Source organism: Melanerpes formicivorus, unplaced genomic scaffold (assembly GCF_026170545.1).
Source record: "Melanerpes formicivorus ecotype bairdi unplaced genomic scaffold, bMelFor1.0.p_v2 SCAF_22, whole genome shotgun sequence".
NCBI classification, from domain to species: Eukaryota; Metazoa; Chordata; class Aves; order Piciformes; family Picidae; genus Melanerpes; species Melanerpes formicivorus.
Genome location: NW_027142374.1, coordinates 6,537,094 through 6,550,566, shown reverse-complemented (window position 1 = coordinate 6,550,566; position 13,473 = coordinate 6,537,094). Strand labels below are relative to the sequence as shown.

General features: G+C 39.2%; 1 protein-coding gene across 2 annotated transcripts in view; it reads left to right on the top strand.

Annotated features, from left to right (window-relative positions):
* Nucleotides 1-13,473, top strand: part of ATRX (ATRX chromatin remodeler) — a 94,081-nt gene that overhangs the window by 6,507 nt on the left and 74,101 nt on the right. For both annotated transcript variants that reach the window (XM_068151987.1, XM_068151989.1), the window contains exons 2-3: nt 10,582-10,694; nt 13,182-13,237. In XM_068151987.1, the coding sequence (XP_068008088.1) occupies nt 10,582-10,694; nt 13,182-13,237 (169 nt within the window). The remainder of the gene's footprint in view (nt 1-10,581; nt 10,695-13,181; nt 13,238-13,473) is intronic.

The window sequence follows — 13,473 nt, the reverse complement described above, 5'->3', positions numbered from 1 at the left end:
TAGGTGTGACATTGTGGGGCACAGTGGTTTCAGGGTTACAAAATGATGAGCACGTTGCATGGACTTGTTCTTATTTTCTGTCAGTTCAAGTTCTACTTAAAATTGGACTTGCAGACAATGAGAGGGAAAAGAAAACCATGCTCTTTTTCCTTTCTCTTTCATTCCCGTTTCCCACAAGTCCTGTGGCCTGTCAGCTGCCTGCACTTCTGTCACCCTGCACAGTCACTCTGCACATAAATCTCATCCCCTGCTATCTGCAGTTTTGCTCATTTGAAATGTATGCAGAAAGACAGCTAGGAGATTTTTGTTAGAATTCCGTATGCCAACAGTGGAATTTTGATGGAAAATCTTGCCTCAGCACTTCTGGAAGGTAGAGTGTTTAAAAAGAAAATAATCAATCACTACTAGTTTGTTGGGTATGAAGGTTTGAACTTTTGTTACAGGAAATGCTTTTTATTTAATATTAAGAACTTGGGAGTCTCCCATGTTCTGGATGAGAATTTTGAAAAGCTGCAAAACATGATGAAAGCTGCAGAAACTAAGGAATAAACACCCAAAAAATGCTGCCTCATGTCAATGTTCATAAGGATTTCTCTACAACTTTTTTCCCCAAAACTTAACTTGCTTTTTAAAATTAATCTTAGTCACAATGACCTAACCTCTTCCTACCAATCAGTTCATATGTTGTACAAAATAAGCACAATGGTAAAAGACAGGTTTTGTATCTTACTCACTTGAGCCATCTGGGAGTCAGTGTAGTGCTACTAGATCTTTTTAAATTGGCAAAAATAAACTTATTTTATAACTCAAGACATTTCAATATGATATTTTGCTAACTTTCTCTGCATTTTTCAGTGGCTTGAATGTCTTTGCTCTAACTGATGTTACAGGGCTGCTTGAGGCATGTTACTTAATGCCCCAATAATTTAATCAAAAGGAACTCAGTAGCAGTAGGTACAGTGTAAATTATCCATCTTTCACATAATCATGTGGAATAGGCATAAAGAAGATTCTTTGTCTCTTCTCCCATGGAAAGTAAAACTTCAGGCTGGCTGTCATCTTCTGTCCTACATGCATCCCAGAGCCAATGTATTTGCACCACTGAAATTCATTTCTTAGAGCGGAATTTACTGCAGTGGCTTCTGCAGTATTATTTCTCTTGAGTTTTGTAAACTTTGGGTCAGTGTCTCTTACTAGGCTTAACTAGAAGCATCTTGATTTTCCCTTAAATAATTTGGTGTGACAGAGGGGTGTGTAATGTAAATTGTGGAGTAGGATGACCTTAACATCATGGACACTTGAAGTTTCTGATGTTACAGGTAAACATTTACACCCTTTGTTTCTGTGGAGGAGAAGTTAGTGCTTTTCACATGAATATAGCTCACCAAAAGAAAATACCAAAAATAATACTACAGTAAAACCAAATGCCTCCAATCTGTGACAAAGTGCATTTTTAAATTGGGTCACTGGATGTGTCCTCTGTACATTGGAAAGCCTGGGGATAGTGCTGAACCACAGGAAATCACATTTCGTATCACTGCAGCTCTGTTTGTGTCTTCAGGTGATTTGGAAACATGAATCGTTTCATGGGTAGGTTAGTCACAGGTTCAGTGGTGTGTCAGGAGGAGAAAGGAGAGATTGTAGAAACACAGTGGCAAATACGAAGGAAGGTTTTATACTGACGTAAGAAAAGGTGGTAGGTGAAGTATCATAGTATCAGTCAGGGTTGGAAGGGACCACAAGGGTCATCTAGTTCTAACCCCCCTGCCATGGGCCGGGACACCCCACACTAGATCAAGCTGGCCACAGCCTCATCCAGCCTGGTCTTAAACACATCAGTGCCCTGATTTACTAAAGCAGGAGTTTAAAGCTTCCATTTTTGTTTAATAGTATCTGGCCACTGGGCAGATGTCATTCAAGATGAATGGTGGATTGATTGATGTTAGTGGTTTGGTTTGGGGTTTTTTTTGTTTTGTTTGAGTGAAAGCTTGAAAAAATAATTTGATTACACAAGTTGTTGACCAATACCAACTTTAGTGCAGTTTAGTCAGTTTGTTTGCAAGGCTGAAAGCTGTGCAGTTGTGGAAATGTCTGTCTGTAGGGCTGAATAGATCCAGCTATAGAATCCTTGCTGGGCCCATACATAAATTAAAAAAAAACCCAAAAACATAAAAAAGAGGCAAACAGGACTGATAGTGGGGCAAGCTAAGACAACTTTTCTCTTGTAAAATAAACCTACGCTTCAGATGGGCTACAGTCCTCAAAACCTGCAGCAAACCTGATTTGGGATATCTGGGAGACTTGAAGGGAAAGACTTCAGTTCTTACAGTTTGCAATTAATGGTGGGAATAACTGGGAATCTGCTAAACTGCAGGAAGCAGAAAGCAAATAAAGCAAAAGAGAAGACAGGTTTAGAGATAGAGGGGCATGATGCTGTTGGCAGTGAATCCCTTCTTTCCCTTTGAACAAAGCATGTTTAAGGTTTTAAAATGCACCTTTGTTTTGTGTGTTTAGACACTAACTGGATCTTACTTTCCTGAAGCAATACAGTAAGCTAGTCAGTTTGTTATGATTTTTGTCTCATAAAGGTGAAGGTGTATTTAGATTTTTCAAGTCATTGACTTAAATCACTATTTTTTTTCAGCTTGCAGATTATTTTGACTTTGAAGTTACAGATTTCTGTGTAGCATTCAAGCCAGCCTAACGAGATTGTTTGTCTTAGCTTCTCTCCTTCTATTTTGTTTTTATTTGTTAATTTTTTTTTAGGTTCTATTACAGAAACAGGTGTAAAACTGAAGAATTTTTCACTTTTTAGTGAAGCATGGTAACTCCCAGCCCAATCCTGGTGTGGCTCTTTGATGGTTGTTTAGATACCATCTCAAAGAAAAAGAAATTGTGTAATCTTCCTCAAGCAGAATAAAGGGTCTCTTAGTGACTTCAAACTACTGCTTTCTCATTCCCCTTGTGTGTCTGGAGCAAAATGATTCTGTTTACTTGTCTGAACCTGTTTTGCCCCAAAGTTACTTCATCTTCATCATTTATAGTCTTCAACTGCACTAGGTATGACTTGATTAAGCCCCTGTGGATTTAAATTCAGTTCCAATCAAAGTAAGAGTGAGTTTGTTTTAATGACGTTTTAAGCTTAGAATCTTCAAGTTTGTTGAAGTGCTAGATGCCTGTGTTGCTTTCCCATCAGAGCTTCAGTGTTCAGGTATGTTCTGACTGTGTTTGATGTAAGAGATTTAATGTGGTGCAATTCTGTCCAACCACAAGAGAATGTTTTTACTGCAAGAATGGTCAGTACAGGAACATGTTATCCAGAGAGGTTGTGAAGCTTCCATCTGGAGGTATTCTGGATTGCCTCATATAGCTGTCTCCTCTTGTGTTGGGGATTGGACTAAGCAATCACTAGAGGTCCCTTCCACCCTGAATTGTGTGACTCTTGCTGTTACTAGCCTGACCATCTCTGGTTTTGCTGCTGATAGTTCAATCTCACAGAATGTATTACTGCCACTGAAATTACAGTCTCTTCCCAGCTCATCTCAGGTTGTCATCACTTCTGCTTACAGAAACTTTTGTACCAGTAGATTAGTGAAATAGCCAGATACAGTAAAAGAATTGGCTACTTAGAGTGTGGATCAGTTTCTGTGTGTAGATCACCATGAATTCTTGTACTGGAGGAGAAAGGAAAGAACAGAGTGTGGGGGTGGCATCAGGTGCATATGTCAGGGCATGAGAATTTGCGTCCTTTGGCAGCAGAGCTGGTCCCTGCCAACTTGAACAGCTTGTGTGAGTCCTGATTGGAAAGCCTCACTTGTTTTGATGTAATTGGTATATCAGTATCAATAACTTACAAAACACTAATCTGATTTAGGCTCTACAATACCATGTTGCTTTGCTTTTGGAAAACCATTTTTGAGTTAAAAAATTCCTACTAGAAGTGCTGTGTTTCCCCACCTTTATACAACCATGTGCTTTTGGTAGGCTGAAGTTATTTTCTGGTGTATTTTTTTTCCTGAGTGTGACCGTTTGAGGCTGTGCCTTTAAGAAAGGGACAGTGCTGGAACACTCTGGCTGAATGTTTTGGAATAATAACGAAAACAACCAGATATTCTAAACGAATTTCATTGGTAGATTGGTAGAATGCAACTTTAAGTTTTGACTTCAGTTGGCATTTTTCTCAGTTTCTCTCTGTCCTGCTTTTCCAGACTGTCTGCTTCTGAGCAGCTGGAGTTCTGACCTTGGATAAAGATAAGCACTAATACTGCACTAATAGGCCTACTAAAATTCTTCTTTCTTAATAACTACCTTTTTCTCTCTCTAACCCTCTTTGGGAAAAAAGGGAGGTAGGGGGAGAGAAGGGGGTACAGGGGGGGAGCCCTCCTCTGTCCGGAGGAGGGAATTTCATTCCTGTATTGGTTTTTTTTTTCCTAGCTGTATATTTCTGTACATATATTGTAAATACTGTATATATTGTGTACATATCTTGCATTTTCCCATTGCTTGTATATATAGCTACATCCCTTTGCTTCTCCGGCTGAGTTAGCTGTGTTTTTTTTTTCCCTCTTTGTGGGGGAGAGAAAGCTAGGCCTTCTCTCTCAACCCACTACACTGAGATAAGAAGGCGCCTTAGGATATTGCAGGTCTGTTGATTCCTTTTTTGATTAGGAATAAGAAAATAAGCAACTCTGTTGTAGGTTTTACTATGTTCCACTCTTTCTAACAGTCTTAAGCAATTTTATTTGTGTGTGTTCAGCCACTGTATTGACATGTTTCATATGAAACAACTATGTAGGCTCTGTCTTCTAAAAAAAAGTACTTGAATTGAGGTAAGTCCAATGCTTTTTTTCTCATCAGGAAAAACTCAAGATTTGCAGGTGACAGAATACTGGCCTGATTATATCGAGGCTTAGCTTGTATGAAAGGAAATTATACATTTTGGGGGGAAGAAGTGAAAAGGATGTCTAATACCCATTTTGAAATTGTACATTTAATCAAATTTATTGAAATTCCATTTCAGCTTTATTTATTATAATCCAATGATTTTAAAATATGCTAGTGTGTGTAACATATTAGACAAAGAAATGCTTTGGAAAAAACACGTTCTGATCTCCTTCAGATCTTTGGGTGCATCTGAATTAGCATGCGAATTAAGATTGTCCTTTGATTATTCATTTTTGTTGATAATGTAGAGGGGCTTGGAGAGCACAAACTGAATTTTTTCAGGGTGTAACTGACCCAAAACATGTGCTCCAGCATTCTGTGTTCTAGCTGCTGCTACTTGTTCAGGCTGCAGAACCATACTGGACGTAGTTTGAATTACTAAAATGTCTGTAGCATGGATATGGGGTTATCAGCACCGAACCTTCCTGTGCTTTCATGCAGATAGAGTGTGTTCTTTCCCTTCTTCTTCCCACTGTCATAATTAAAATACTGCTGCTGTGGGTTGCTGGATTTCTGTAATTCACACAGGAATATAATCTGAAGCAAAGGATGATAGTCTACAGACAGTTTAAAAGCACATCTGGTATTTTTCCTTCCTTTTTATTTTTGTTTTAAAGGATTGTTTAATTTTGTCTGCTTAGTACTTGTTTAGCAGTGTTCTGTTTCAGCTTCAACAGTGCAAAATAATTGGGACTTAAGTTAAACCAACTGTAAAGATGAATTAAAAAAAACTTGTGCCATTGAACTACTGTTAAAGTTTAAACAGAAAATAGTTGTGTTGAATTTGAAGGTGAGCGTTTAAGATGGGAAACATTTTGCAAAGCTTATTTGCCAACATTGATGTAGATGAAAGCTGGAAAACATTCCTGTTCCACTGACCTTCAGTAGCCACTTGAAATTTGGATAAAGGGCACTTAGACTAAGGGTTGGTAGCATTCTGTGCAAGAGAAATAAATTTCTTTAAAGAAAACACAATTTTAGAACTATTCTTCCAGATGCTGATAATAAGTGGGACACTCCCCTCCTATGGTTTTGAAGTGTCGGAAGGAAGTGGATAGTAACAGAGCACAGGAACAAGGTTTTCCCAGTGCAGTTCTACAATCCAGTCTGTTGTAGTCTAGTGTTGCTGCAGAAATGGCCAGTCCTGTGCTTTGCCCTGCCTTCGGTGTGAATCTTAAGCACCTCACCTGCCATCAGGGAGAATGGTCATGTGAATGCATAGCAAGTGGAATCCAAATGAAAGCTGTTCCCTCGAATCTTACTTGTCCAAGATGATGTGACTCATTTTGCAGAAGCATGATCGTTAGCTAAACCAGTTAATGAAGTAAGGTGGTGGTTTGACCTAGGCTGGGTGCCACATGCCCATCAAAGTTGCTTTAACATTCACCTCAATTGGACAGGGAAGAGAAAAGATAACAAAAGACTAGTGAGTCAAGATAAGGACAGGGAGAGATCACTTGGCTCATGGGCATAACAGACTCAACTTGAGGAATTAAATTTATTACCAATCAAATCAGAGCAGGATAATGAAAAAGAAAACCAAATCTTAAACCACCTTCCCCTCACCCCTCCTTTCTTTCCAGGCTCAGCTCTGCCCCTAGATTTCTCTACCTCATTCCACCAAGCAGTGCATGGGGACAGGGAATGGAGTCAGTTCATTATAGATTGTCTGTACCACTCCTTCCTCCTCCCAGACTTTGGCTGCAGTATGGGGTCCCTCCCACAGGGAGACAGTCCTTCCCAAGCTGCTTCATTTTGAGTCCTTCCCACAGACTGCGGTTCACAGGCTTCTCCAGCAGAGGTCCCTTCTATGGGTGCAGTCCTTTAGGAACAGAGTGCTGCAGTGTGTTGTTCATGACATGATAGCCTTCTTCAGGCATGTCTTAGGTTGAGCAAACAATTGGAAACTTAAATGGAAATACTATTCACAAATACATAAAAAACCATACCAAATACACAAATTCCTGTTCAGCCTTGGCCCAGTTCTTTTCAACCTGGGCTTTACCAAAACCTCACCAGGCCAACACCTTCCAGCCTTCCCCCCAAATAAGCCCAAAACACAAGCCTCAGTGCCCCCCCCAATACCTCAGTGCTTCCCCCAACACTAGGCCTGAAATGGTATGGCTACAAACTAGCTTTGCTGAGGCCACTGAAGGCCGCAAACCTCTCCTGCATCACCAGAGATAAAGGTCTGTGCTGGGAGCAGGGAGAAAGAGAGGAAAAAAGGGGAAAACAGAGAAAAGTGCCTGTTTATAAAGGGGTTGCCAGATTATGGGAATGAAATTACAAAAATTACATTTTCTGGTCTACCTCCTGGACCATCTGGTCCTTCTGGAGGACTTTTTTTGTTTTCCTCTGTGGTTTTTAAACTGGTAGCAAGGCACATCTGTTTGCTCTGGCACTGCATCATTGATGGACTACAGGTGAATAGCTGGCTTCACTGTGGGCTTCACCATGGGCTGCAGGGGAATTTTCTTTGGCACCTGGAACACTTCCTCCCGTCCTGCTTCACTGACCTTGGTGTCTCCAGGGCTGTTTTACATATTCTTACTCCTCTCTCCCAGCTGCTGTTAAGCAGCAGTTTTCCGCCCTTCTTAAATACATTATCCTAGAGGTGCCACCACCATTACTGATGGGCTCTGCCTTGTCCAGCAGTGAATCCATCTTGGTGCCATCTGGTATTGTCTCTATGAAACACATAGGGGGAAGCTTCTACCACCATCCTGCAGAAGCCACACCTGTAGACTCCCTGCCACAGAAACCTTGCCATGCAGACCCAATATAGCTAAGCATGTCCAAGGGGACAGCATTCAACAGCCAGACTGAATTAAGCATGTTGTGTCTGGATTAGGACACCAGCTGTCCCTTAATTTCCTTCTGTATCTATTGATCTGTAGAATCATTTAGCCTAATACCTGGTTTGCCTAATATGTACTTTTTTTTTTTCAATCCTAGTAAGAGCCAGGTGTTTACTGTTTGAGTGCAGCACTTGCTCTGAATTTAGGTAAGAAATGGTATTCTCATAGGATAGTTTCCCAAGGTCACAAATCAGGTTCATGGCCAAACCAATAATAGTAGGACACCTTTCCTTTCAGTCCTGTTTTAATTAGGCTAAACAGTGTTGAAACAGCTCTGGACTGATGGTGAAGCCATTTCTTTAGAACATGCAAGTCTGAAAATGCTGGTAAATGGTGTTGGGGCTGTTGCTGTGTGGTAGAGGGAGGTGCTGGCTTTACGTTGTGCTTCTGAAGTGGTTCTCAATTTTTAGGCTCCTATATTAAAAAAAAAAATACTCTTTTTATGGGTTATAATCAATTTAGTAGTGGATAGGTCTATTAATACATTGCAAAGAGCAAGGATTTTGCAGTCTAAGCTTTAAAAAAAATCTTGCAGATAGATTCTGAGCTATAAATGTGTGACACAAAATCACTTATGTACAAAACCAGGTAGAGCATTGCCCTAAATTAACTTTTTTTTTGTGGTGAAGGATAGTAAGTGTAACACCTTTACTTACATTTGACCTGCTATTCCTTCACACAGCCTTACAGTACAAAATGCTGAGTAATCAGAGGAAAGACAAGTTGAGAAGACATTTGTAGATTTTCTTTGGACATTGTTTGTCAGCATGAGTATTTTTCTCTGAGAAGAATCATTTTAGTCTGGTTAGAATAAGAGTTCGTAAATGGCAGTAGATAATGTCCCAAGTGTTAGTCACAAAGACACCTCCATGCTACTATGAATTTGTTTTGTGTTGAGAACAATCATATTGGAACTTTTCTATAATTCCCATTTCTTTGTCTAAAATGCTGTTACCAAAATGAGTTACTTATAAAGCAAATGAGCAGAATTCCACACGTGGTCTGACTTTTTTTTTCCCCAGTTGCCAAAAATACACTCTTTTTGTGGCCTTTCTCAATGTGCATGAGTTTTCCAGACTGTCTGGGATGAACATAAAACCTCTTTATGTTTTAATTATTTTTTTTTTCTTAACTTAATGTGAATAAATTGTCATAAATCTCCCTCCTCAAGTTGAGCGTGCAGTTTGGTAAAGCCTAGGTGTGTCAGTAGTATTTTCTGTAGTTTGTTTGGAGTATACCCTCCATCCATGAGAATAAAAGGAAGCCTCAAGTTCAGGCACCAGGAGCTGTGCAGCAGCATGAGTCCAGTAATTGGAGAAGAAGATTTCAGGCGGATGGAGAAAAGAATTTTAAGATGCACTTGAGAGTAAACTGGGCTTTGTTACCCTCCTTCTGAGTTGCTCAAGTGATTGATGGTATCTGTGTGGATGCAAAGGTGTCCTCATGCAGAAAATCTTTTCATTACAAAGCCCTGTTTTGTTTTGAGTATTTCAGAAGATTTAAAGACATTACAGATTGATTTTGTAGTGGGTATTTTATGTGTGGTTATTTTCACTGCTTTAAATAGTCATTTGCATTAATGTGATGGTACCTTTGGCTCAGTGCTCAGGAGAACCTCCATGTCCTTATCAAACAGATGATTTTATTATGTTTTTTTAGCAATAATGGCTAAATAGAAAGTCAGAAGTTAATAAACTGATAGATAGTAGGGATAGTAAAGTGAGTAGGTTGAGCTGATGGTATTCTAAAAAAGGAGGACAGAAAATCTTATTTCTTGTTGCTGTCAGAAAACCAATTTGGAAGTAAGGGGGAGATAAAAAGGATGGAAGCCTGTGTCCTTAAACTGGGTTAACTTCTGAAGGGGGCGTTGTAGTTGAGCAGTTTGGAAGCTGGTATCTGGTGATGAGGTACTATGACTCAGGCATATCAGCTGGCACGTTTGAGAGGGATGGCATGGTCCAGGAGGGAAGTGGTGACAGACTGCTGAGTGCTGACTGTTGACATGGGGGTCTGAAAGGGTGACTGCCCTTGGCCTCCCTCAGCACGTTGGCGACTAGAAAAAGGCACATGCTGTGGAGAGCAGTAGCAGCTTTGGGAGGAGGAAATCTGCAATAAACAATGTAAAAATGAGCAGGAATAGCATGGATTATGAAGCAGTGGAGCTTTGTAGTGAAAGCATAGGATAAAGGTGTTGCCTTTTTACTGTAATGAGCGTGCAACACATTGGTGTCTGAAGCTGCCTAGTGAAAATTCCCACAAACAGATCAAGAAATTCTCTGATCCTGCATGGATGTTTTTTGACAAAAATCAGTGCAGGATATGTGTTTATGTACATGACTGATTTAATGTAAGCTTTGCATAAGCATGTAGATCTGTTTGTTTCTAAGGTTGTAGGTGAAATTCTACCATTATTTCCCAGGCTTTACATCCTCAAAGGTGACTTTAAATAATATAACGAAGATCTTACTGGTTTTAACCTGTCATAGCAGAATTACCACTCAGACTTCCTTCAGTTTTGCAGATAATTTTAATCATTAAAAATAATTTAAATAGGCTTTTTATTATTTTAAAGAGTTCTTGCTGCTTTTTGTCAGTAAGGCTGCACCTGTTTTACTCAGGGTTTAACAAAATTTTGCCATTTTTATTTACTCTGATCAATTTTCTTGTAGAAGCAATTGTTTAAACAATAACTCAGTTTCTTTTACAGGTATATATTGAGATTAAACAATTTCTTTGTGAGATGTGTAGGTAACTTTGAGCTTTACTTGTATTTTAACAGTGAAAGCAAGTTGAATACATTGGTACAGAAACTTCATGACTTCCTGGCTCAGTCATCTGAAGAATCTGAGGACGCAAATTCTCCTCCAGCACTGTCTAAAAACAAAACCATAGGTAAAAAGTCATGTTATGGTTTTATTTTTAATGTATGTATGATTCTAAAGTTGAATCACTTCGTGGCGTTACTGTGTTGCACTCCACTGGGATAGTTATGCAAAGGCCTAATGTGATGTCAGCGGTGAAACCATAATAAATACACAATAGGCCTTTGCTACAGTGTTTATTTCAGCTCTGAACCTTTTCTAAGTGGAAAAAAACAGTAATCCCACTGCTAATTTACGTGCCATGAAATGTGAGCTGGCAAACACACTTGTATCGGGGGTAGAAGCTCCCTGTTCACTTCACCTGTATGTGTAAGTGCAGTGTCTTGGTTTTTCTGCTGACACGGCTTTTGCACACCTTACAGCTGTGGAAGAAGTTCTGGAGGTTGTGCTTTCATAATTAGTAAAAGAAGAAGTCGACATGTAATCTGGAAATGTTTCAAAGCAGTACTTCTAAACAACCTCACATCCAACACAAGGTCAAATTCAGTATTAGAAATTTTTCCCTGCAAGTCAGAAATAGGTGTTGAATTCTAACCACACCCACCACAATGCTGATTACAGACATGTGAAATTATTTCCTAACAATACTGAACAAAATTTATTTCCAAATTTAACTAGGTTAAACCCAGTTCTTAGTTTAGCTAGGACTCGTTACAGATGCCAACTTTTCAGTCTCTGCTGCTTAATGAGCTAAAAGTTGTGCTGAAGTGATAAGACTACAGAATGACAGTGTGTTGACTCCTACAGAGCTTATTACTTAGGATGACGAGAGTTTGAAAATAGGAGATTAACCTTCCCAAGTTGTCCCAAGTAATAAATTTATGTGGGTTTGCTGGTGTGCAATTAATGTGTTCTAATATTTTTTTCTTGAGAGTTTGCTGCCATGTGGTGCTAACCTCCTTGTGTCAGCAGCAAACTGAACTGTTAACATAAGAAAAAGAACTTACTCATGTGATACTTCAGCAGAATAATAACCTAAACTCTGATATAGATAATCTCAAAGTGACATTCTGCTGAGGAGCATACTGGGAGAAAGAAATCTTTTCCCTTTATCCTGTGTAGTTACAAAGCAGAATCTGGCTCTTTGCCTAAAAGTACAAATTCCCTTTGAAACAGGGGTACACTTATTAATAGCAAACACGATTCAGTGTTGGTTTCAAGATCTCATGTTCTCTTTCTTGAAAAAGAACATATTAGTTGAAAATACAACATTTAAGCACTTTAAAAAAAAATAGGAAATGCCAGAATTAACTTTGCAAATTTGCTTCCCTTCCCAGTTCTCTGTGCATAATGATAGTGTCTTCAGCTGCTGTGCCTTTTCTTAATCAACAGGATACTTGTTCAGTGTACAAATGACAGACAGGATTTGGGCCAAATCAGGTTCATACAGTGATAAAATTAATTTTGTTCCCAGCATTTGAGATGATGTGTGAACTACTAGGTTGAGTGTTGTGAGGAGAGAGATGATGGTAAACACAGTCAAGCATGTCCCTGTCTCACTCAGAGGTCAATTATAATATGAAGCCGTTGCTCACTGAGCACTTGTATCTTGGGAGCTGCCCTGGAACTGAACTGTACCGTGATGCTAGGAGTGATAGGATGCCCCAGTAACTTCCACTCTGGCTTTTCTTAATATGATTTTGAGTTGATTTTACTGCCTTATCATAGAATCAATAAGGTTGGAATGTTTTTTTATCCTCTTTGCATTTGAATTGCATGTCTCCCTCCTGTACAGGAGGAGAGTCACTGAGAGTGTAAGAGAGACTGACTTTATGCTCCTGTTTGGAGTGCCCAGCTCCTCCCCTGGAGCATCAGTCCCAGGAGAAATCCTGCACACTCATAGCCCTGAAGTGGATAGAGCATGTGTGGTTGGGTCAGCACTGGAAGCTGGAAGGGATGCCGCACACTGTCATTCTGTGGGGTGCGTCACACAGAGAAACAGATAGAAAATCAGGTTCTGTTGCTTTGGGAAGTAGTGCACGTGCAGCCTGTTAGCAGTCTGAATACAGAATCTACAGAGGTGGTTGCTGCCAGGGTCAAAGACTTCTCTACCAAGCATGTACAAACTGGTGTTTTCCATGGCTGTGATTTTATGATCCTAGATTTAATATTACAGTTCTAATGTCAAGATGTATAAGAGAAAATAATTCTAGTTAGTGCATTTATTCATTTATTAAGAAGTTAATTTTACTTCTGCATATACAGTTGCACGTTAATTTCTTCCATATTTCCTCAGCTGTGGGAGGGCTTCTTTGAGCCTGTCAGTGGTGTAATTGGAAGTAATCTCTAAAAGCTTTCTGTAAAACTGATGCCATATAATGAGTTGTGCTTTGTTGTGCAGGTCTGTCTCTTGTGCAGGTCTGTCTCTGAAAACCACAGTGTTGTCTTTATTCATGCTGGTGGAACATAAAAAATGCTATGACATAGTGTGAAGAACTAATGTTTCTTGCATTTCAGTGACGTAATTCACTTTAATTCCTTTGATTTCTTTCTATAGGTAAAAGTAGAGAATCTAAAAGTAGTTCAAGTTCAATGGAGAACAGTAGAGAAGAGGTAGGAATGAAAATGCTTCTGAATTCTAGTTTCATGGCTAGTATAGAAAATGCTGAGTTCACTGCTACTTTTACAATAAATGCTTAAAGAATATTAGCAGAGCCATGCAGTAAATGTCATAATTTATAGTGGATACAAACATAATCTGTGAAGTATTTTAAAATGAATTTAAAATGTAGTTTTAAGTAAATTTAAATTTTTGTATGGCAGTTACTTAAATTAAGGCAGTCCTCTTT